At 39.9% G+C, this 22,188-nt stretch overlaps 1 protein-coding gene across 1 annotated transcript in view; it reads left to right on the plus strand.

Annotated features, from left to right (window-relative positions):
- The window catches only part of Scd5 (stearoyl-CoA desaturase 5), a 139,459-nt gene that overhangs the window by 88,327 nt on the left and 28,944 nt on the right, over positions 1–22,188 (plus strand). The window contains exon 3 of the mRNA XM_026409017.1: positions 12,074–12,279. Coding sequence (XP_026264802.1) covers positions 12,074–12,279 — 206 coding nt within the window. The remainder of the gene's footprint in view (positions 1–12,073; positions 12,280–22,188) is intronic.

The following is a 22,188-nucleotide window of genomic DNA, read 5'->3' on the forward strand; positions in this document are numbered from 1 at the left end:
CTAAGCAACAGGGCTGGTCTCTTGTATCCCCCTCCCCTCCCCAAGTAGAGTGGAGCCTCTTTAGTGCAGATCATACTTGCTTTATACAATGCTTGCATTTCTGTTTCTAGGTAATTAAATTTTTGTAAAACAAACAAAATATTATTTACTTTAAAGGCACATAGAGAGTTTGCATTGGGCAGAAATTCTTGGCAAAGTAGAGGGTACTTTTGCAAATAAATAATCACCAGATTTTATATGTTAATTTAGCTCCACTTGTATATTGCAAGAAAAATATGCTTGTTTAATAAGAGTTCACAGATAGTGCTGGAAGTTTGAAATCTTTTTGGTAACACTTTTAAGCTCACCCGTATTCATTCTGCCCATGATCATAAAGAAGGTCTTTAGAGGGGCTGGGGATATGGCTCAAGCGGTAGCGTGCTTGCCTGGCGTGCATGCGGCCCGGGTTCGATCCTCAGCACCACATACCAACAAAGATGTTGCGTCCGCCAAGAACTAAGAAAAAATAAAAAATAAAAAAATATTTAAAAAAAAGAAGAAGGTCTTTAGAAGGTTATGAACAGGGAACTCCTTTGCTATGTGCTTTCTCTCCTGCCCATGCCCTCTTCTTCTAAAATCATGGACAGTTAGAGCTGGGGATCCTTAGAAGCCACGAGTCTATTGCCTTTTCTGATCATTGAAGAAACTAAAGCCTAAATGTCTGAGTTTAGTTGAGTTTTCCCCCAGTGTCTCCAGAAATGTTCGTGGGTGCTGAAGGAGGTGGTCACAGGGCAGTTCCTTGACAAACTACTTCTCCGGTACCTGCCACCAACCACTGGGCTGAGATGGCACTTCGGTCACTGCTTATTCTCTCTTCCACTGCTTTCCTGCCAGACACTGTTATGTTGCTGCTTCTTTCGAGGTTTCCCAACCTCCTGATTATTTTGCATTTTGGATGATTTCTTCCCCAGCTGCCTTCATTTGCATTTCTCCTAAGCCAAATCTCATTGTGATAATTTCTATTCATATTTCTAATCTCTTTAGATCCATCTGTGTTATTTCTCTGGCCTCAATGATGTCTGCTGAACCTCCTAATTTAGTACCAGCCAAAAATGTTATTAACAAAATGCATAAGGCTTGTTCCCAGTCATTAATGAAGATGCTAAATAAACTAGATCTCACAGACACAGTGGGGCCTTCTGCTAGCTGCCTCTGTCCCTCCTGCTTGTTAGTTATTGAGCAGTTTTTCACCATGGATCCTGTTCACCCTGGTTCAGGCTCTTCAATCATCCTGTCCCAGTTCCTTCTAATGCTAACCAGAGCATTTGTTATGGGAATGTTTCAGGGACAGTTGTTTCAATGCCTTTATCAAGTTCCTAAGATAGAATATCTATAGGAGTCATTGAATCAACAGTTTTAATTAATGATAAAATTTATTGAATTTCGTATGCCAAATGGAAACTTTTAAGCTTGATTTTTTACAACTCTTTTAGAAAGCAAAGACATTTGATTATTTTTATCTTCTTCCTGTTGGATCTTTCCTTGTTTTGGATGTAAATCTGCTAGTTAATTCCTTTTGAATTTAAGGGTGCATAAAGCACTGTAAGCTGATGAGGAACACAAGAGCTATATAAGAAATAGTCCTTATTTTGAGACTTTACAATCTAATTGAGCCAGCTAGGCTTGTGTGCAATAAAGATAGATCCTTACAAGATGGTGCCAAGTTATTTTGCCCAAAGCCTCATGCTGAGCCTTAGTGCTGCAGAACTGACTATGGGCTGAGCAGTTGGAGAAATCCTAATGCAAAAGTGAGTTTTGAGTTGAACTTGGAAGGTGAAAAGGATTTGTCTAAGAAAGAAGGAGTAGATGGGGAAACATTTGTGAAAAGGTGGAGAGAAAGAAATGATTGTCACGTTTCATCCAGAGCCACAGTGTAGTTGTGGCCTCTGTCTGATTCAGGAAGTAAACTGATGGTGTTTTGCAGATCTCACACCCTGCATGACATCTCTTTTTGGATCTCAAACTCAGTATGCCAAAAACTGAAGTCGCTCTACCTTCTCTTCCCAGATTATTCCTCTCCTAGGTTTCCCAACCAGGAAACTGGATGTTACACATGTTTTTTTTCCAGTCAATCTTTTAGCCTGTTAGTCTCCCTTCAGTTCTGCTGTGAATTCATATCTTGGATCTTTAAGCCTCTTGTCCCTACCACCTCTAGCTCAAGCCATGAGCCTCTCTTGGCTAGGCTACTAAACAAGCCTTCCAACCTGGAATTCTTACTTCAGTGCTCGCCCTTCTTCATTCCACGGCCAGGGGGAATTTATTGAAAATTAAACAACTCTCTAGCAAACAAACCTGTCAGTGGGTTAGCGCTGCATTTGGAATGAAATCCAACCTCATTATCATGGTCTAGAAGGCCCTGCACGATCAGGCTGTTGCATGCTGATTCTGTTTTCACCCAGTTTAGCGGCCTTCAGTACAGTTCTGATACTAACCACTCAGAGTCATCATCAGACCCCACAAGTTAAAGTGGAACCTTCTACACGACTGCCCCCATCTCAGACACCAGCTTCAAGGATGGTAGAATAGTAGTGTGTCCCTACTCTATTGATACTTCTGATTAACCAGATATAAAATTGGGGTTCCTATAATCTCCCAGGTTCAGTAATTCACTGGAATGACTCATGGGACTCTGGGCAGTACTATAGTTAGGACTGCAGTTTTAGTATGAAGGATGCAGCTCCTGAACAGCCAAATGGTATTGCTGCATGAGGCATAGTCTGGAAGGGTCCCTGCCTCACAGTCCATCATGCCCTCTCCCCATGGAGTCAGGGCCCGTCACCCTCCCTGCTCATCAATGTGTTAAGCTCTACTGAGCCTCGATGTCCAGAATTTTCATTGCGAAGGTGTGATTGATTAAATCATTTGCTATGTGATCAAACTCAATCTCCGGTCACTCTCTCATCTCAAAGTACGCACTCTAACCCTATGATTGGTCTTTCTGGTGATCTGCTCCATCCTAAGGTTGTCTAGAGGCTCACCTAAGATGCTTCATTAGCATAACAAAGACTCTCTTATCTCTCAAGAAATTCCAAGGGTTTCAAGCTCTGTGTCAAGAACCAGGAACAAAGACCAGATATATTCGTGATTATTCTATAACACCTCTCCTGCCACTGTCACCCTAGGACCATGCTACTAACCCAGTGGCCTTCTCTGAGTTCCTAGACTGTTCCCAATGCTTCCCGGGACCTCAGATGTTTCTCCATTCCCTCCCTCACTGCCACTCCCAAAGGTTCTCAACCTCAAAATTGTTCCATTAGGGAAGACTTGCCTATATCAATGTCTCCTCTTTGTTATTTATTCCCTGGAAGTCTTATTGATTTATTTCATAGCTCTAATCTCAGTCTGAAACTATTTTATTTTTAATTCATTTACTTTGGGTTTCGTGTTGACTCCTCTGTATAATGCAAACTCCGTACAGACATAAATAACTTTGCTTGTCCTGTCCTTCTTTATCTCTTGGCCCATAACCAGTCAGGAAATATTTGTCAAAAGATCAAATGGGAAAGCTAAGAATGCTGAGGCCAGCTGAAGATTTCTGATTTCCCCAGAAGGAGAAAATTTGGATTATTGAGAAAAGCTTTATGCAGAGTCTTTCAAGTCATGAGCAAGAGAAGGATAGGTGTTTGGGGAATATGAACATAGGAGTATGTTAGTAGTATCCGAAGATATTGTGGAAATGAAAAGACGAGGGACAGGAGGTTATTACAGGAACCCAAGAAAACTGATGAAAACTTAAATCAGGGTGGAGGGAAAGGGAAAACTCGGATTTTAAATAAGGACATCTTAGAAAGTTTTCTTTTAGTTTTAGCTTTTATTTTGAAATAATGTCTATTTAATTTTTTTTTTACAGAAAAGTTGCAAAAATAGTAGGAAGAATTCCTGTATTCTCTTCACCCACTTCCACTGAATATTAGCATATTGCCTCATTTGCTTTATTATTCTCTCCATATGTGTATGTATGTGCATTCATGTTTTTTTTTCTGAATCATTGGAGAGTAAATTACAGATACCATGCTCCTTTGTTCTTAAGTACTTCTGTGTGTATTTCCTAATAACAAAGACACTTTCACATAGAGCTAGTACACTTACCGAAGTCGGGAAATTTAATGTTGATATAATACTATATCTAGGGCCCTGGTCTGGGATCCAGCTCAGGATCATGCATTACAATGAGTTGTAACATTTCTCTAGATTCCTTTCATCTGGAATGCTTCCTTGCTCTTTCTTTGATCTTATGACATGTGTTGGCCCATTACTTTATAGAATGTCCCTCAGTTGGGTTTGCTCATATTTCTTCATATTGGTTTCTGTGAGTTTTTGCATGGACACTACATTAGTATTGTGTGCTTGTATGAACCATTGTGTATGATCATAATGCACCAATAAAAAACATAGGGAACCCTCCCTACATTAGTGATCTTGTGTACTTCTTAGCATCATACTAGAGGTATATGAGGGCTAGGGATATAGCTCAATTGGTAGAGTGTTTGCCTCGCATACACAAGGCCCTGGGTTCAATCCCCAGAACCACACACACAAAAAAAGAGGTGCATGATATCACTGTGTCATACTATTGGTGATAAGAACTTCAAATTCTTGGGTGATATCCATCAGGTTTCTCCACTGTAAGATTGCTACTTTTCCCTTTGTAATTAATGAATAATTTATGTAGAAATATTATTAGCCTATGAAAATATTTTCTCTTTATCAAACTTTTACTCAATAATTTTAACATATATTGGTGATTCTTCCCAGATCACTTATTCCTATGACATTTGTTTGTTGGCATCATACAGTAAGGACATATGTATAATTCTTCCTGTTTATTTATTATGAGCCCATGATTTTTTAATTAAGTGGATTATAATCCATTACTGTCATTATTCATTTCAATGCACAAATTACACTGCTTTTCCAGTGAGAGACCCTATGAATGGACTCCTATATCCCCTTTTGATAAAACCCATCCTTTTTTAAGTACTTTCTTTCTGGCACAATGGCACACACCAAGCCATCATGTACTTTTCCTACCCTAGTATGAAAGAGACATTTTTCAGGGGCTCTGGTTCCTTTTAGTGGGGAATAGCATTTAAAAAACTGAGATCTGGGAGCTAAGTGTATTCATTGCTATGGGAGGTGTCATTGTTTTCTAGACTGCTCAGGAGACTAGAATATGGTCACACCACTGACCAACAATCCCTCAAAAACTCAAATTGGAAATATTCATATGAAGACTGGCCAAGACATTTTAAAAATGTTTATTAAAAAAGCCAGATGTAGGGGCTGAGGCTGTAGCTCAGTGGTAAAGTGCTTGCCTCGCATGTGTGAGGCACTGGGTTCGATCCTCAGCACCACATAAAAATAAATAAAGACACTGTGTGTTCATTTACAACTAAATAAATATTAAAAAAAAAAAAAAGCCTGATGCAGTGGTGCATGTAGGTAATCCCCACAACTCAGGAGGCTGAGGCAGGAGGATTGCAAGTTCAAGGCCAGCCTTGCTAAACAACTTAGAAACCTGTCTCAAAAAAATAAAATAAAATAAAAGCACTGGGGATGTATCTTAGTGGTGGAAACCTCCCTCCCCATTCAATCCCATTATAAAAAGTATATCTATCTTTAAAAAGTGTAAAAATCTTATTTGAATACATTCTCATTATAAGAGATTTAAATGAAGAGTACGGGAGAAAATATGAACATCCATTTACTTTTTTGCAGTCTTTACAGTTCATCAGCAAAAACTTTTGAAACCACTTAGACTGGCTTTTCAACTCTCGCTTAGCTTTTAAAACTGGCCAGGAGCCACAGGAAGGCAAGGCAGCAGGTGGCAGCTTGCCCTCAGACAGCCACGATTTGCCAGGTGGTGCAGACCAGTGCCAGGCCCCTTCAGGGGACTTTCTGGACTATTCTTACAGATTGTCAGCATTATGTAGAAGGAAATCAGTGCTGACTCAGTATCAACCATGGGGAAAGCACTGAATCTTCATCACGGTTTGAATGGTCCTCTGTCCAGGCATCTGACCTGGAAGGGATTCAGTTCAGACCTCAGGGACAGTGGATTTCCAAAGAACCTTACAGATCCTAAGCAATGGAAGCAGCAGTGTCTCCCCTGATTTGACCCTTGATTAAATGTCTCTGTTTGTTTGTCTCTTTCTCATACACACACTTTCTATTTTAAAACCTTCCTGTTCAAGCTGACATGTTGGACTTAGTTTCTATTTCACTGCTGACTTGAAATAAAGATGTGTTATGAATAAAAGTGGAATTCCCTTTGGCTATGTTTTGAGGCCACCTGGTTAAGTTCTCCTTTTGGAACTTTAAGCAGCCACAAAATTGAATTAGGGGACACAACAACTGTATTAGTGTCTGGTCAGAAGCAAATATGTTAGGCCAGGGGAAAACCAAGCAATGATTCTGGTTTCAGATCTGTCCTATGGGACAAGCCACACACTCTTCACTGAGCCTTCATCTTGCCCACTAGTGGAAATTCTGCGAGCATTAAAAGATAGTTTTCCCTACTCCAGTTTAGATGACTAGAGTCAAGAATTTATTTTGAACTTAAAAGGAAAGTTGGGGAGATGTAGTTTTATAACAGACTTTGCTGGAGCTTTTGAGATGGGTTGCCTTTGCTTATGTCCCAGGTGACACTCCAGGGCTTTGTGGATGGAGGATCAGTTTCAATGTCTTCAGTCTCAGCAGGTACCCCATGTGGGGATGTTATCAGTCTTATCACTACTGGATGCATAGACACAGGGTGGGTTCAAGCAAGGTTGTTGCCACATCAGTCGAGGTGTGATTGGTTGATCAGTGCCTATGAGAACCCAGATGGAAGAAGGTGGACCTAAGGATACAGTAACTGACTGGATTGCTAGAATCTTACTGCTTCACAGAGTTTTTCTAAGATAGGACTGATGGAAGAAGCTGGGACATTTTCATCCAGGAATACAGAAACTTTTTTCAAAAAATAATGTCTTTTCCCCATATCATAAATGAAAAACCCACTTATAAAAATTTAGAAAATGCAAACTAATAGAAAAGATTCAAAATCACTCACAGTCTCATATCCCATAGAGAACCATTGTAAACAGGTTGAATTATACACTGCCTTTATTTTTTCTGTTTAAAAACATGTTTTATGGAAAAATCCACAGTGTACATATTATTTTGAAAACTATTTTCCTTTTTTACTGCAGATTGATAAGATGTTAATACTATACTATGAAGCTGTAAAATACTATATACTAGAATATTAATTTCATACAGTTTAGTTACATTATTATTTAAACTAGTTATATACAATATATACTACTTACATACAAAACTCTACTGTATCCTGCATAGTATATATACACAAATATATGCATATACATACACTATATATAATAGTCAATATCATACTATATATTATAGCAATGTATACAAGTCTCTTTGGCTATAGATAGAAAAGTTTCCTCAAAATATAAGAAAACTAAAACTATGAATAGAAAAAGTCTTACACTCCAAGATGAGAGATTTGACCCAGAAAAGGAAGTGTTTTCACATCTCAATGTCAATGTAATACATGTGCCTCTCCAGCATGCGTTATCATATACCTTGGAATAGATATAAGAAAAAGGCACGGGGCTGGGGTTGTAGCTCAGTGGTAGAGTGCCTGCTTAGCATGTGTGAGGTTTAATCCTCAGCACCACATAAAAATAAATAAATAAAACAAAGGTGTTGTGTCAATCTACAAAGAAAAAAAATTTAAAAAGAAAAGAAAAGGAAAAAGGAAAAGGCAGACACCCCTGCTTTCCATGCACTTACAGTGTCTTCTCAAAAATGAGTTCTTCTACGTCTTTCAAGGACCTGGGAATGACTGCACACATTCTCTATATCTGTAAGGCTTGAAAACTTACTTTCTACAGAACCACTTTCTGCTTCATCATTCTATGTCAGTTCATAACATCCTTTTTTGTTAATTGTTTTCTTTTTACTACAAAACTAATTGATGCTCTTTTTTTAATAATTTCAGAGTATAAGAAAAAGCATATGGGGCTGGGATCATGGTTCAGCAGTAGAGCACTCGCCTAGCACATGAGAGGCCCTGGGTTCAATCCTCAGCACCACATAAAAATAAATAAATAAAATAAAGGTATTGTGTCCAACTATAATGAAGAAAATATTTTTTAAAAAGAAAGAAAAAGCATAAAACAATTTCTTCTCATCCTTACCCTTCAATTTCTCTCCACTAAACAACTCTAAGACTTTTTTTTTGTTTCTTTGTAGAAATTTTCTATGTACAGATAAACTTTTTATGTATATTCTCTCATGCACACATATAAACACAAGTAGTATTTAATTAATTACTATATCACAAGATATTCAACAAAATCCTGTTATGTGGAAATTTGGGGCTTTCCCAAATGTTCACCACAGTGAGTATCTCTGTGATTAAATCTTTGCACACAATCATGATTATTTCCCTAAGATAACTTCCATAGAATGACTTGCTAGATTAAAAGTATGCACAATTCAAGTCTTCTGATGTGTGCTGCCCATTTGCTCTTCATAAGGTTTGGGCCAATTTCCCATTCTCAACAGTAGGCAAGACTGAATTCTTAAAAACTAAAGTATAAGACACTTTAAGCCATGAGTTCCAGTGTGCTGGCTACTAGCTCTATGTGGCTACTGAATGCTTGAAATTCGGCCAGTCCAAACTGAGGCATGCTACAAGTGAAAAATGCCTTCCTGCCTGTGCCTCTGCTATGCCCAGGACTCTTAGAACTAATGTAGGTCCCTTCAGCCTCCAATTACTTCTCAGGAATGATCGGCAAACAAATGGCAAGTGTCTGCTTTCGAAGGCAATGGGATTGCTTAGTGAAGACTGTTATGTACCAGAACCTGTCATTAAGTATAAACTCTAAGTTGCAAATTTAATAATTTGTTAGAATGTGAGGCTTCTGGAATTGCTGCAGGGTTCAACCCCATGCCCCTATGACACTGTGCACACAGGTCAGGCGTGGATGGAATATGGATGGACTGACAGTGCTTTGGTGGGCATTTGTCAGCTCTCTGTGCTGGATTCTTTTTCACTTTTCTGTGAAGCAAGGGTGACAGGGTGACACACAGAGTTTTAGACCAACATGATCAGCACTATGTAAACACAGAGAGGGAGAGAGATGATCCGGAGATGGCTGGGCCTAGACCTTGGCTTCCAGTACAGGGCTCTCCCCGTTTCCCAAGGTTGTTTGCCCCCCCGCCCTTCCTCCTTTGTACTCTGCTTTCCCTTTTCCTTGTCTCAAAAGCACACAGTGACTGTGCCAAGCACCATAGGTACACACAGCTGCTCACAGGCAGGCTCCTCCTCCACCCACGCGCTCACTCCCTGTCACTCCAGAGCAGAAGCAAAATGCAGATAAATTGGAAGAAAAAGGTCCGTGGGTCCAATGTATGAATCCTGCTATATTTCTGTCCTGTTGTTGACTCACATCTTGTTCTTTGAATCATTTTTCCCCCACTGGGTGCAGCTTTATAGTTTAAAACAAAACAATAACAAAGGACTACAAAAATATACCTTTAAGTATTTGGGGCTCAGTTGTGTGCTTGATTCTTTGGACTAGGGCCACAGCCCTGGCTTCCTTCCACATTCTAGTCAAGTGGCTTCTGACAGGAAGCTATCCAGGCAAAAGGAATTAAAATAAATACCTCTGTTTCAACTTGTCATCCTCATGCTTTTTTTTTTTTTTTTTGGTTTGTTTGTTTAGTTTTGTTTCTGCATAATGTTTAATTTTGTGAGAATAATGCCTCTTGGAACTCCTCACTTACAGTTTCTATAAACTTGCATGGAATGAAATTAAAGAGCTGATATAACCTTTTAACAAGAAAAATAAGAGTGCTCTTCAAAAGACTTTTGCCCCTACACTTGAAGTATAAGGGCAAGGTCTTATTGACAGGAAGCTGAACTGAGAACTGGACAAGGGATACCTTTGCTCCATTGTTGTTTTGACTTACTAGATGAAGACCTTAGCTTTTCCATCTGTGAAGGGGGACAGAGTGTTCTCCTTTCTTCCTTTGTCATTTTCAGATGGGCACTGCAATAAAAGCAATAAGCTAATGCAAAAGGAATAGATTATGTTAGGTTGTAGTAATTGGATTGGCATTTGAAATTATTTCTCAACTCCAAATTCTGTGACTATAAATAATAAAGTGCTCTCACTTTTCCCAACTACTGTGTTTAAATACACTGGCAAAAATCTAAAGACCTCTTTATATATTACAGTATGCCAGGCCATGATTTTTGCATAACACAGACTTCTAGGCATTTCTTTTCTTTCTTCATACTCAAAGCTGAGCATATACTTCCTACGGATTCTCTACTGCCTGTCCCTGTCTCTGTCTCTGTCTGTCTCTCCCTTACTCAAGGGATAAGCAACTTTGAAACGTTTTCATTGATGGTGTGGGATGAGTGAGTTGAGTAGCCGTCTAGTAACACTGGGAGAGCCTGAGACACCAAACACTCAGGAACCTCCTTTGGATTAAAAGAGATGTTGGAACTTTGAAAATGAAGCAATTCCTTCCCTTTTTATCAACAGCATGAAGCCAATAATCTATGAAATGGAAGAGTCCTACTAAGAACATTACCAAGTATTGAATATTATGGTATAAGATATTTCTACCGTTTTCATAAGAAGAAAAGGCTAATATACTATATAAATTTTTATTTTCAGATTGATTTCCTTTCAAAGATAGTACTTCTCGATCACATTGCCTTTCAAATTTTTAAAGCATTATAGATTTTTTTTTTTTTTTGGTCAGGGAGAAAGGGCAGTATTCGGGGTTGAACCCACAGATGCTTAACCACTGAGCCACATCCCCAGCCTTTTAAAATATTTTATTTAGAGACAGAGTTTTGCTAAGTTGCTTAGGGCCTCGCTAAGTTGCTGAGGCTGGCTTTGAACTCTCGATCCTCCTGCCTCAGCCTCCTGAGCTGTCGGGATTATAGGTGTACACTACCATGTCTGGCTAAAGCTTTGTAGACTTTTAAAAATTGGAAAAACTGGGGCTGTGGTTGTGGCTCAGTGGTAGAGCACTCACCTAGCACGTGTGAAGCACTGGGTTCGATCCTCAGCACCACATAAAAATAAATAAATAAAATAAAGGTTTTGTGTCCAACTACAACTAAAAAAACTATGTCAAAAAAATGGAAAAACTGAGTTTAAGTTGAAAGTCTGTAGCTCTCACAGACCCATGACTATAGATAAGGTCTCTTTAATTAGAACAGCCTAAATGCATCCATTCTTACCCTTGATGACTCACCCAGGACTTCCAGCCACCTAACAGCCTCCCAGAGTCTCCCAGCACAAGAGGGTCAGTAGGGTGATGCCCACCCCAGATCTGGCACCTCTCCTTTCTTGGGTTCTGTGAGATTGGGTGAGTGCTGTCCTGTCCTTGCCAAGTTGGTGAGTACTGCCTCGCAGAGCCAAAGTCGCCTCCCCTCTCTTTCTGTTACACTGTGTTAGAATAGTCCTAAAGCACAGTCATTTGTGCCTTGGTATTTTGCTGGGGTTTGGAGAAGTACCTCTTGGGGGTTTTTACTTACTGGCATCTCACTCGAAGCCCATTGAAGTGGGGGAGGCAGGCAGAGAGTTCTGTGTAAGAACCAACACCCCTTTCACACTCAAGGTCAACCCTCTCCTCTGACAACCTCATCTGAAGATGGGATCTCTCTTTCTTTACGTAAGTTATCTCTTAGGAGGCTTCAGTAGCTCCCAGAACTTTTTTCCAGGTCTCCCCTCTAGTTCACCCAACAAACCTGAACCCTTCTGCCATGGGCACATCTCACACACAAGCCGAGGTTCCCTCTAAGTGAGGATTTTCTCTTGTTCTGATGAAACCCACCCAGACCTCCCTGCAGGATTGAACTTGAGGTGGAGGGACTGTGGGGAGAAGATGGGAGGAGAGTGGAAATGAGCCTCAGGACCAGGAGGCCGAGCCACTTTCCAGGAAGCACCTGGGCATTCAGTCCCTTCACTCGGCCTCTGCATTCTCTCTGCAGAATGACATCTTCGAGTGGGCCAGGGACCACCGAGCCCACCACAAGTACTCGGAGACAGATGCTGACCCTCACAATGCCCGCAGAGGCTTCTTCTTCTCCCACGTCGGGTGGCTGTTGGTTCGCAAGCATCCAGATGTCATTGAGAAGGGGAGAAAGCTTGACGTCTCTGACCTGCTTGCTGATCCTGTGGTCCAGTTCCAGAGAAAGTAAGTGAATGCACAACACAGAGGTGTCCCTCAGGGGCCAGGCAAAGAGAGCACAATCATACCTGGATAGCATTCTTCTCAAGCATTTTCCTAATGATTGGGTCTTATTTTCAGGATTTACCTCTCTTTATTAATTTCCTTTTGCTCATTAAGTTCTCCCTGTTAGAAAGTTTATTTGGAATTATGAATTTTATTTATAATGGATTTATATGAAGCCCCAGGGATCCCTTCCTCCAGGCTAATCTTGCAGGGCTGATTTTCTGAAACTTGTTTCTGTTTTCCTCTCTTCCCCGTTGAAAGATTCCAGGGAGGGATGAAGGCAGAGTTTACTTTATTTTACTGACAATCTTGACTCCAACAGGACAGATTCTCTCCAGGTGTCCTGCTCTGTTCTCCTGAAGTTTTCTCCCCTTCCCTACACTCACAAAGACTTTTCACTAGTAGGTTTCTGTGCTGAGAAAATAAGACTTCATAACAGGGAGCCTCAAAGCAGCTGTGTGCCCCAATGGTGTGAGCCAAGTGTATTCAGTTGGTTGGTATTTGTAGGGTGATTACTTTCAACAAGCACATGACTGTAATTGCTCTGGCAAGTACAGAGGCACCTGTTGTTCACCTCTCAGCTGGAAACTTGGAATGTACTCTATCCATGTTGGTCCGGGTCTGCAAGGTTGGCTATGCTGAGACTATTTAATAAATGGGCCTATATGGCCTCTAAAGCAATGCATTTATGTATAAAAAAAGAGGACAACTTTTGGACCATGCTCTGCTCAGAGCTTTGTGATAAGATGGTAAGTGTTTACAGAGACCATCTCCACTGAGAGATCGGTGTCTTCTGGGGACTCATCTGTATGCAATTTGTTCAGGCTGAAAATGGAAATAGAGGCTGTGCCTTTGTCTGACCCAAGTATCCTTGCATGAAAGTAAGAGTGGCCCAGAATGTGCTTGTTTTCCCAGCACTCTCTCCTCTTGTGCTGGAGGGAGGGTAGAGAGAAGATGGCAGACGGTGGAGGTGGACTGCCTTGGATCAAACTGTACTCCCCACCTCCCAGCAAATGTATTAATACTGAGTCTCAAGTTCATCTATAAAATGGGAGTCACAGCTGGACATTGTGGTACACTTCTGTAATCTCAGAGATCCTGAGGCTTAGGCAGGAGGATCACAAGTTCAAGGCCCACCTCAGCAATGTAGCGAGGCCTTGTCACAAAATAAAAACTAAAAAGGGCTGGGGATGTGGCTCAGTCATAAAGTGTCCCTGGTTCAATCCCCAGTAACCATCCTCACTATCACCAAATGGGAGTAACAGGCATACTTAATCTCCTGCAACTTTTATGAAGATTTACAAAAATAAAACACAGACAGTGTCTGGCCCATCACAAGAGCTCCTGCATGTCACCGATGATGGTTCCTGCACAGGCACCTGCTGCTCTGGAGGGTCCCTCAGGTTTCCATCTCTGCTTCTGTTGGTTTCACTGGGGGTCTTCCCTGTGCATCAACACAGCTCTTTTTCAAGCAGACACACCCAGGGTCAACAGCCAAAAGATTTAGAGCAGTTTCATTCAGTAATTAAATGATTTGTTGATTTTGGTTTTTCACCATGAGGGTAAAATCTTAAAGGTCATTAGAGAAAAAGCTAAAAAATTCAGAGAAATAGAAAAAATTATCCAGAGTCCATAAACACAGCCACTATTAATATTCCGTAGCGTCTCCTTTAATTTTTTACACATATATTTGATATATTTGGCATGATGGCAGTCACACTTCATATGATTTTATGTCTCACTTTTAACTTCAGATTATATTGTGGACACTGTTGTCAAAGCCTGCAGGAGAATCCATCAGTCAAGCATGTCATAGTTTATTCAACCATCACTGTGTTGGATATGTATGTCATTTCCAATTCTGTGAAATAAATGATGTTGCTATACAATTAGTAATGCTTTGGGACAATCAGATTAATCTGAAGAGCTCAAATGAGAAGGCAAGGCTCTCTTGTTTTATTAATGAGAACTGAGCCGGATATAATAGTCTGGGTTTCCTAGATCATAAAAATAGAATTTTTTTTCCTTCATCTTTTCCCTTTAAAAAAAAATGCTGACATCTGATTCATTATGTGTGGACTGGTGGTACATAGATCCAAAGACTGTTTCTAAATGCAGGCTGAAGAACAAAGGCTATTTCAGCAAGTTCCCTAAATAGTTACCCACCCCCCCCAGAACATCTTCCATCGACAGTCAGGTGACCAAAGGGAGGTGCACCCATCAGAAACGATCCATTCACATCTTTGTTTCACAGAGGCCCTGGAGCTCCCTGCTGGGCATTGATGCTGAGGATACAGCTCTAAAGATTGGCTTCTGTTGGGCTGGGATATAGTTCAGTGGTGGAGCACTTGCCTCACATGTATGAGACACTGGGTTTGATCCTCAGCAATGCATAAAAAAATAAACAAAATAATAAAAGGTATTGTATCCATCTACAACTAAATATATATATATATATATTTTTTTACAAGAAGATTGGCCTCTGTCCTCCCAGAATTCGCAGAGGAGCAGGGAATCCACAGATTAATTATAATTATACCCTAGTAAGAGGAAGCCTGCAGAATAGTACAGGACACCCTGGGAACATAACTGCAGGGGACAGGAGGGGAGGGACAGCCTTGTGGGAGCAACTAGCCTCTGAGCTAGTTGGAAGATGAGGAGATGGTCAGGGGAAGATGGGGCAAAGGCTGTTTAACACACTTGCCATTTCATAGAGCTATACTGAACCACTATACTGAACCATAGAGCACCAGAAGGGAGCTCATAAATCATTAACCCATGCCCTCTCTTTTTCCTGTTTTGTGTATTTTTTATATGATGATCAGTCAGGTGCAAAATCAAAAGGAGACACAGGAGAGGCCCAGTAAAACAAATCACATTACATTTACTGGTACTTGGAAAAAGAAGCTTGGCATGGTACACTGGGGTGACATGGGGAGGCCTCAGTGTGGTCAGAAAGCAGCAAGCAGAAGCCGGGGGAAAGAGTTAAGCTTTTATTGTGGTTTCCTGGGGAAAGAAAAGGAACGGTTCAAGATAGGGTGGTCTGAGTAGCTTCCACAGGCTCTGAGCTGTGCGAATGGTCCCCGGTGGCCTGAAATCATTAAGGTGGGTCAGACTGAGGAGGCCTGGCTCTGATTTGTACATTGAAGGGACCAACTCCAGGCTGGGACCATAGTTATCCCTTAGGATTTAGGATTGGCTAGCCTCAGGAAAGGCAGTCTCTCCCCAACTAGAAAGATTTTTAACATGTCAAAACATCATAATACATAGAAAATTATACACACACACACACACACACACACACACACACACACACACATACAACAACAACAACATCCTATGAGAATACTAATAAAATGTAGGTAGAAAGCTGGGGCTAGACATACCTGCATCTCAGATTATTTGTTCGATGTTCTTTCGATCGCGTCTCACTGCTTGAAAGGCATACAGCAGTTTTTAGATATACTTAGAAGCACTCATGGCCTTTGGTACTTATCCAACATAGAGATCCATGATCCACAATAAGGCGTAGAATCGCTGAACTCAATGAAGAAAGCTTCCAAGAAGCACAAAGCACTGCAATTGTTTGGTTTTTTTCCTGTTCACAAAGCCAGTTTTACTGGTTCTGTCAGTCAGGCCATGTGGAAGAGACAGGTTCCTTACAGGAACTGAAGTCATTGTGTGATGGGTGGGAGCTGAAGGGGAGCATCTTCTTGTTAGCATCATTGTCACATCAGATCTCAGTCCTTGTTCCCCTGGGCTGGGTGGAGGGCTTCCTAAGTAACAGAGAAAGGTGCCCACCTGCATTTGAAGCACGGTCCAGAGTGATTTCAGCGAGGCACCTTATAGAGTTCCTTTCCTGCCAAATTCCCACCTGCTCCTATCTGGTTCTTGGAGGGCAGGCTGTCTCTTTTTGAGGTTGGGTGTTCAGACTTTGTAGCGGACTCTCTGCCCTCACAGGGCGCAAACAGATTCAGCTAAGTGCCTCTTGGAGAGTCTCCTCATCCACAGGACTGCACAAATGATGGAGACCCAGGACTCAGAGGGGCTCCTCAAGCCCACTCAGCACACAAGCACAGACATTGCAGTTGATTGATAAACTTGTGCTTAGCCATCCTAATGACAACTTGCCACAGACAGGAGTGGCAGAAAGCCAGGCTTAATTGACTTTCCATTATATGGTCTAATGAAAGAAAATAGTCCCAGCATTAAGAGTAACAGGAAAATAACACAGTTTAAGCTGTAGTCCCAGACTTTTCCCCTAAAGGACGATTTTCCCAGATATAACAAGCTGCTAAGGAGGCTACTTCCCGATTTGCTGTATTATCAAGTTGTGAACGACGAGCATCAGGAGGTAAAAGGGAGAGAAGCAAATAGCATCACCCTTAGACCTTGGTAACTAGGGCCCCCTGCCCTGGGTCTTGTGCCTTAAATGGATGAGCTTCTTCTCATAGGTTGTGAAGATCACAGGACTAAAGGAGCATGCACCTGGAACCTTCTCTGATTTGTAGACCATGGCTGGGTTCCTAGGATCTTAGAGTTCCTTGCCCAGGTGGTCCTGAGCTCACTTCTGGAACCTACACCAGTCTCTCCCTGGGTTCTGTCTTCTTGGTAGTGTTACCGCTGTTGACCGGTGAGGAGTTCTTGCTCCCCGATGTTGAAGAATAACACCAAAGAAGCACGCCGAGGCAAGGCCAGAGTAGAAATTAGAAATTTATTAAAGGACAGAAGAAAAGACTTCTCCCGGAGGAAGAAGGGGACCCAGAAGGTGGAATCCAGTTAGCGGGCAATGTGTTCCCCTTTTTATAGTTCTTCCAGTAATGGAATGTAGGTTGGAAGGCCCGAGGGGTGGGACACAGGTGGGCCAAAGAAGTAATCTGGGCATTTCCGAGTCAAGTTTGCTGTTCATTAACATTTCTTTGGGATGGGCTATCTCCAAGTCTGTTGGGGGCTGTATCCTGGGCTTCATTAACATTTCTTTGGGACAGGCTGTCTTCAAATCTGTTGGGGGCTGCTCATTAACATTTCTTCCAGGTGGACTTTGGCCTAGGGCCTTTTCAGAACTCATTCCATGAGTTGTCCTGTTTTCCCTGAGTCATTCCCAGCATGGCCTCCATTTTAGATTTCACTCGATATTAGACCCGATTTACCTAACTACACTGACTACCTAACTTTAAATCTGGCTTCAGTAGGAGGTATGTGTGCACTCTAGGCCTGAAGGGTGGCTAGAGGACAGGATTAGCCTGGAGAATCAAGCTCAAAAACGTGAGCTTAGATATCCATAAGAGTGGACAGAGATAGAGGTGGCAAGAGAAGGAGGCAGGCCAGGCTGGGAGCCTCCACCTGTACCTTGGCCTAAGGTGGGCCAATGTTGGGATGAACTTGGAAATGAGACACCCTTAAGGTGGAGAGTAGGTCTAGCAGTCAGGAGGTGTGTTTGGCTTCAGCAAGATAGAAGTTTATTTCTATAACAATAAAAAGAATTCTGGAGGGGAGCGCTACCAGGTCAGTAGAGAGCTGGGTTCTTTTATCTTTCTGCACATCTTTGGCATGTAGCATTCATCTCAGTGCCATGTCATGGTCCAAGTGGACGACTAAGGTCCAACCAGAAGGAAGCCGGAGAGGCCAAGGGGCACACTGTGGAGTCTCCTTTAAGGAGCCTTTCCAGAAGATGTGCACAGCCTCTCCAATCACCTCTCACTGTTCATATTTGTGCTTAAGGGAGATGGGGAAATGGATTCTCATGGTTAATATGTTTGAATAAAATTCTGATTTTTTTTCCTAAGGTAGAAAAGGTGAATAGATATGGGGTGAGCACTTAGCAATAGTTATTTAGTTGTTCTGCCTTAACACAGTAATTACTCACTCTTATACAGTGTGTGTGTGTGTGTGTGTGTGTGTGTGTGTGTGAAGCAAGAGGGTAGCCTTCCTGTCTCCATTTAGTGAGCAGAAACTAGAATCTTAAATGATTTTATTGAGATGTCAGAATGAAGATAAAACCCAGAGACTGTTTTTCCTAATGCTTTGCTCATTCCATTGATTCTCACTTTAGGAAAGAAATTCTTTTCGAGATAATAAGCAGACACAGTCCTATGCATTTTGAAGTATCCAGGAAGGAAGCTAATCCAGACACATAACACAAGGTCCTTGTCTCGTCACCATGGTGATGGGATGAACAAGAGAAGGTGGATAGAATGATTCAGAAGAGGGAAAACGCTTCTGTTCTGGTGCACTAGGAAGATAAGAAAATGTAGAAATACTGCCATTCCAGGAAGAAAGGCAATTGAGTTCGAGTTGTCCCCTAGTCTGTGATTATGAGTCCTTTATCCCCTTTAAGAATGAGAATCACTTCTCTCAGGGACACTTTCATTTTTTTTTTTATTAAAAAAACCTTCATTTTTTAAAAGAAAATTTAAATTTACAGCACAATTGAGAAGGTTCACTGAATTCCCATATACCTCTGTCCCCACCTGTCCCCCATCGTCAACATATCTCACAGAACAGGCTTTTGCTACAACTGATGAGTGTACATTGACACATTTGGAGTCACTCTAGGAGGTGTACAGTCTATGGGTTTGGACAAATTTATAATGAGTTAAATAGCCACGATTTTTGAGTCCTGCAGAGTCTTTTCACTACTGTAAAAGTACTTTGTACTCTTTCTTTATTCCTCCTGCTCCCACAACCCCTGGGCAACTACTTATCTTATTTTCTTCATGGTGTGGCCTTTTCCAGAATATCATATAATTAGAATCCTTTAGTGTGAAGTTTGATTTCTTTCACTTAGTAATATGCATATAAACATCCATGCGCAGGCTTTTATATGAACATCAGTTTTCACTTCCTTTGGGTAAATACCATGGAAAGTGACTGCGGGATTGTATGGTAAGAATATGTTCAGTTTTGTAAATAATAGCTGAACAGTCTTCTAAAGTGTCATTATTATTTTGTATTCCTCTTAGCAATGAGCTTCTGTTGCTCTGTATCCTTACCAGTTCTTGGTGTTGTCAATATTCTGGATTTTAGTCATTCTAATGGATGTATAGTGGTATCTCATTATTGTTTTAATTTTCATTTCCCCTATGACATATAAAGTAGAACCTCTTTTCATATACTTCTTTTCCATCTTTGTATCTCTTTTTATGATGTATCTGTTAAGATCCTCGGCCCATTTTAAAATTGGGTTATTTGTTTTCTCATTGTTGAGTTTTCAGAGTTCTTTGTATATTATGAATAATAGTCCTTCATCGGATAAGTCTTATAAAAACATTTTCCCTCAGCCTGTGGCTTCTTTTCATTCTCTTGACAGTTTCTTTTGCAGAAAACTTTTACATTTCAATGATGTCCAGTTTATCCATCATTTTTTTTTCTTGTGGACTGGGTCTTTAGTGTTGTATCTAAAAAGTTATTTTCCAAATCTAAATTCATTTAGATTTTCTCCAATGTTACCATCTAGTAGTTTTGTTTTTACATTTAGTTTTTTGATTTACTTATCTGTGCAGGGTGTAAGGTCTGAGTCTATATTCATATATATATATATTTTTGCACGTGAATGTCCAGCTTTTTTAGCACTATTTGTTGAAAAGATTGTCTTTTCTCCATTGTATTGATTTTGTTCCTTTATTAAAGATCATTTGGCTATATTTTTGTGGGTTTATTTTGGGGCTCTCTATTCTGTTCCATTGGTCTATTAATTTATTCTTATAGCAATACTCCACTGTTTTGATATTTATAATAAGTCAAATAATGTTTGTCTTCCAACTTTGTTCTTACTTTTCAATATTGTGTTGACTATTCTGGGTTTTTGCCTCCACATGTAAACTATAGAATCACTTTGTTAGCATCTACGGAAGAATTTTAGTTTTGATTGGAATTGCAGTGGATCTGTGGATCAGGTTAGGAAGAACAGACATATAGGCAATATTAAGTCTTCCTCTCCATAAGTATGGGATAAGTCTCATTTATCTAGGTCTTCTTTGATTTTTTTCATCAGAATTTTATAGTTTTCCTCATATAGATCTATACATATTTTATTAGATTTATATCTAAGGGTTTCATTTTGGGGGGGTCCTAATGTAAATAGTACTGTGTTTAAAATTCCACTTCTTTATTGCTGGTATATAGAAAGCCAATTGACTTTTTAATATGAACCTTGTAGTGAGTGGCAACCTTGTTATAATTGTATATTGATTCTTTTGTGATTTTTTCAGATTTTCTACAAAATAGGTCATGTTGTCTGTGAACAAACATAGTTTTATTTCTTCTTTTCTAATGAATATACCATTTATTTCACTTTCTTTGTGTGGTTTTGGTTTTATGGTGATACTAGCTTCATACAATTAGTTAGGAAGTATTTCCTCTGCTTCTGTTTTATAAAAGAGACTGGTATATAGAGAGAACCAATATCTCACTTAAATATGTGAACTAGTAAACTCATCTGGGTTTGGTCCTTTCTGCTTGGGAAGGTTATTAATTATTGATTTAATTTCTTAGTAGACATAGGTCTGTTCAGGTTATCTTTTTTTTTTCTTGTGTGAGTTTTGGCAGATTGTACCTTTTAATGAATTGGTCCATTTCATCTAGGTTATAAAATTTGCAGGCATATGCCTGTTTGTACTCTTCCTGTGTTATTCTATATTAATGCTCATGGAATCTTTAGATATCATTTGTTCATTTCTGATATTAGTAATTTGTGTCCTCTTTGAGCCTAGCTAGAAGCTTATATTTCATTGATATTTTCAAAGAACTAGCTTTTGGTTTTGCTGATTCTATTGATTTCCTGTTTGCAATTTAATTGATTTCTGCTCTAATTTTTATTATTCCTTTACTTCTTCTTACTTTGGATTTAATTTGAACTTCTTTTGCTAGGGTGGAAGCTTAGATAATCTATTTTAGATCTTTCTTTTCTAATATATGAATTCATGCTATGAATTTCCCTCTAAGCACTGTTTTTACTGCACCCTACAAATTTTGATAAGTTGTGTTCTAATTTTCAGTTAATACAAAGAATTGTTTAATGTCTTTTGAGATTTCTTTTTTTTTTTGCCCCATATGTTATTTAGAAATGTATTGTATTTCTTTGTATTTGGGGATGTTCCAGTTGTCTTCCTGTTATTGACTTCTAGTTTCATTCTACTGTGGTCTAGGAACAGACATTGTATCATTTTTATTATTTTAAATTTTCTAAGGAGTGTTTTATGGCCCAAATGTGGTCTGTCTGGGTGAATGTTCTATGTGAACTTGAGAAAAATACAATAGGTATTCTGCTATTGTTGGACCAAGTAGTTGATAGTTGTCAGTTACTTCCCACGGATAGATGGTGTTGAATTCAACTTTGTCCTTACAAATTTTCTGATAGATCTGTCCATTCCTGGTAGAGGGTTGTTGAAGTCTTCAGCTGTACTGGTGGATTCATCTATTACTCTTCACCATTCTATCAGTTTTTTGGTTTTCCCCTCTGGTTTCTTTCAGATTTTTTCCTTATCTTTGATTTTCTGTAGTTTGAAAATTTTATGACTAGGTATAGGATTGTTTCTTTCCTTCCTTTTTGTTTTACATCTATCCTGCTTGGCATTTTATGTGTTTCCTGGATATGTGGTTGAGTTTCTGACATTAATTTTGGGGAATTCATAGTCATTATTGTTTTAAATATTTCTTGTGATCTTTTCTCTGTTTCTGCTTATTCTGGCATTCCTATTACAAGTGTGTTATGACTTCTGTAGTTGTCCCACAGTTCTTGGGTATTTTGTATTGTTTTCTCAGTCTTTTTAAATCTTTGCTTTTCAGTTTTCAACGTTTATATTCATATTTCTTCAATCTCAGGGATTTCTTTCTTCCACTGAGTTCAGATTACTTATAAACCCATCAAAG

This window comes from Urocitellus parryii, chromosome 10 (genome assembly GCF_045843805.1).
Source record: "Urocitellus parryii isolate mUroPar1 chromosome 10, mUroPar1.hap1, whole genome shotgun sequence".
NCBI classification, from domain to species: Eukaryota; Metazoa; Chordata; class Mammalia; order Rodentia; family Sciuridae; genus Urocitellus; species Urocitellus parryii.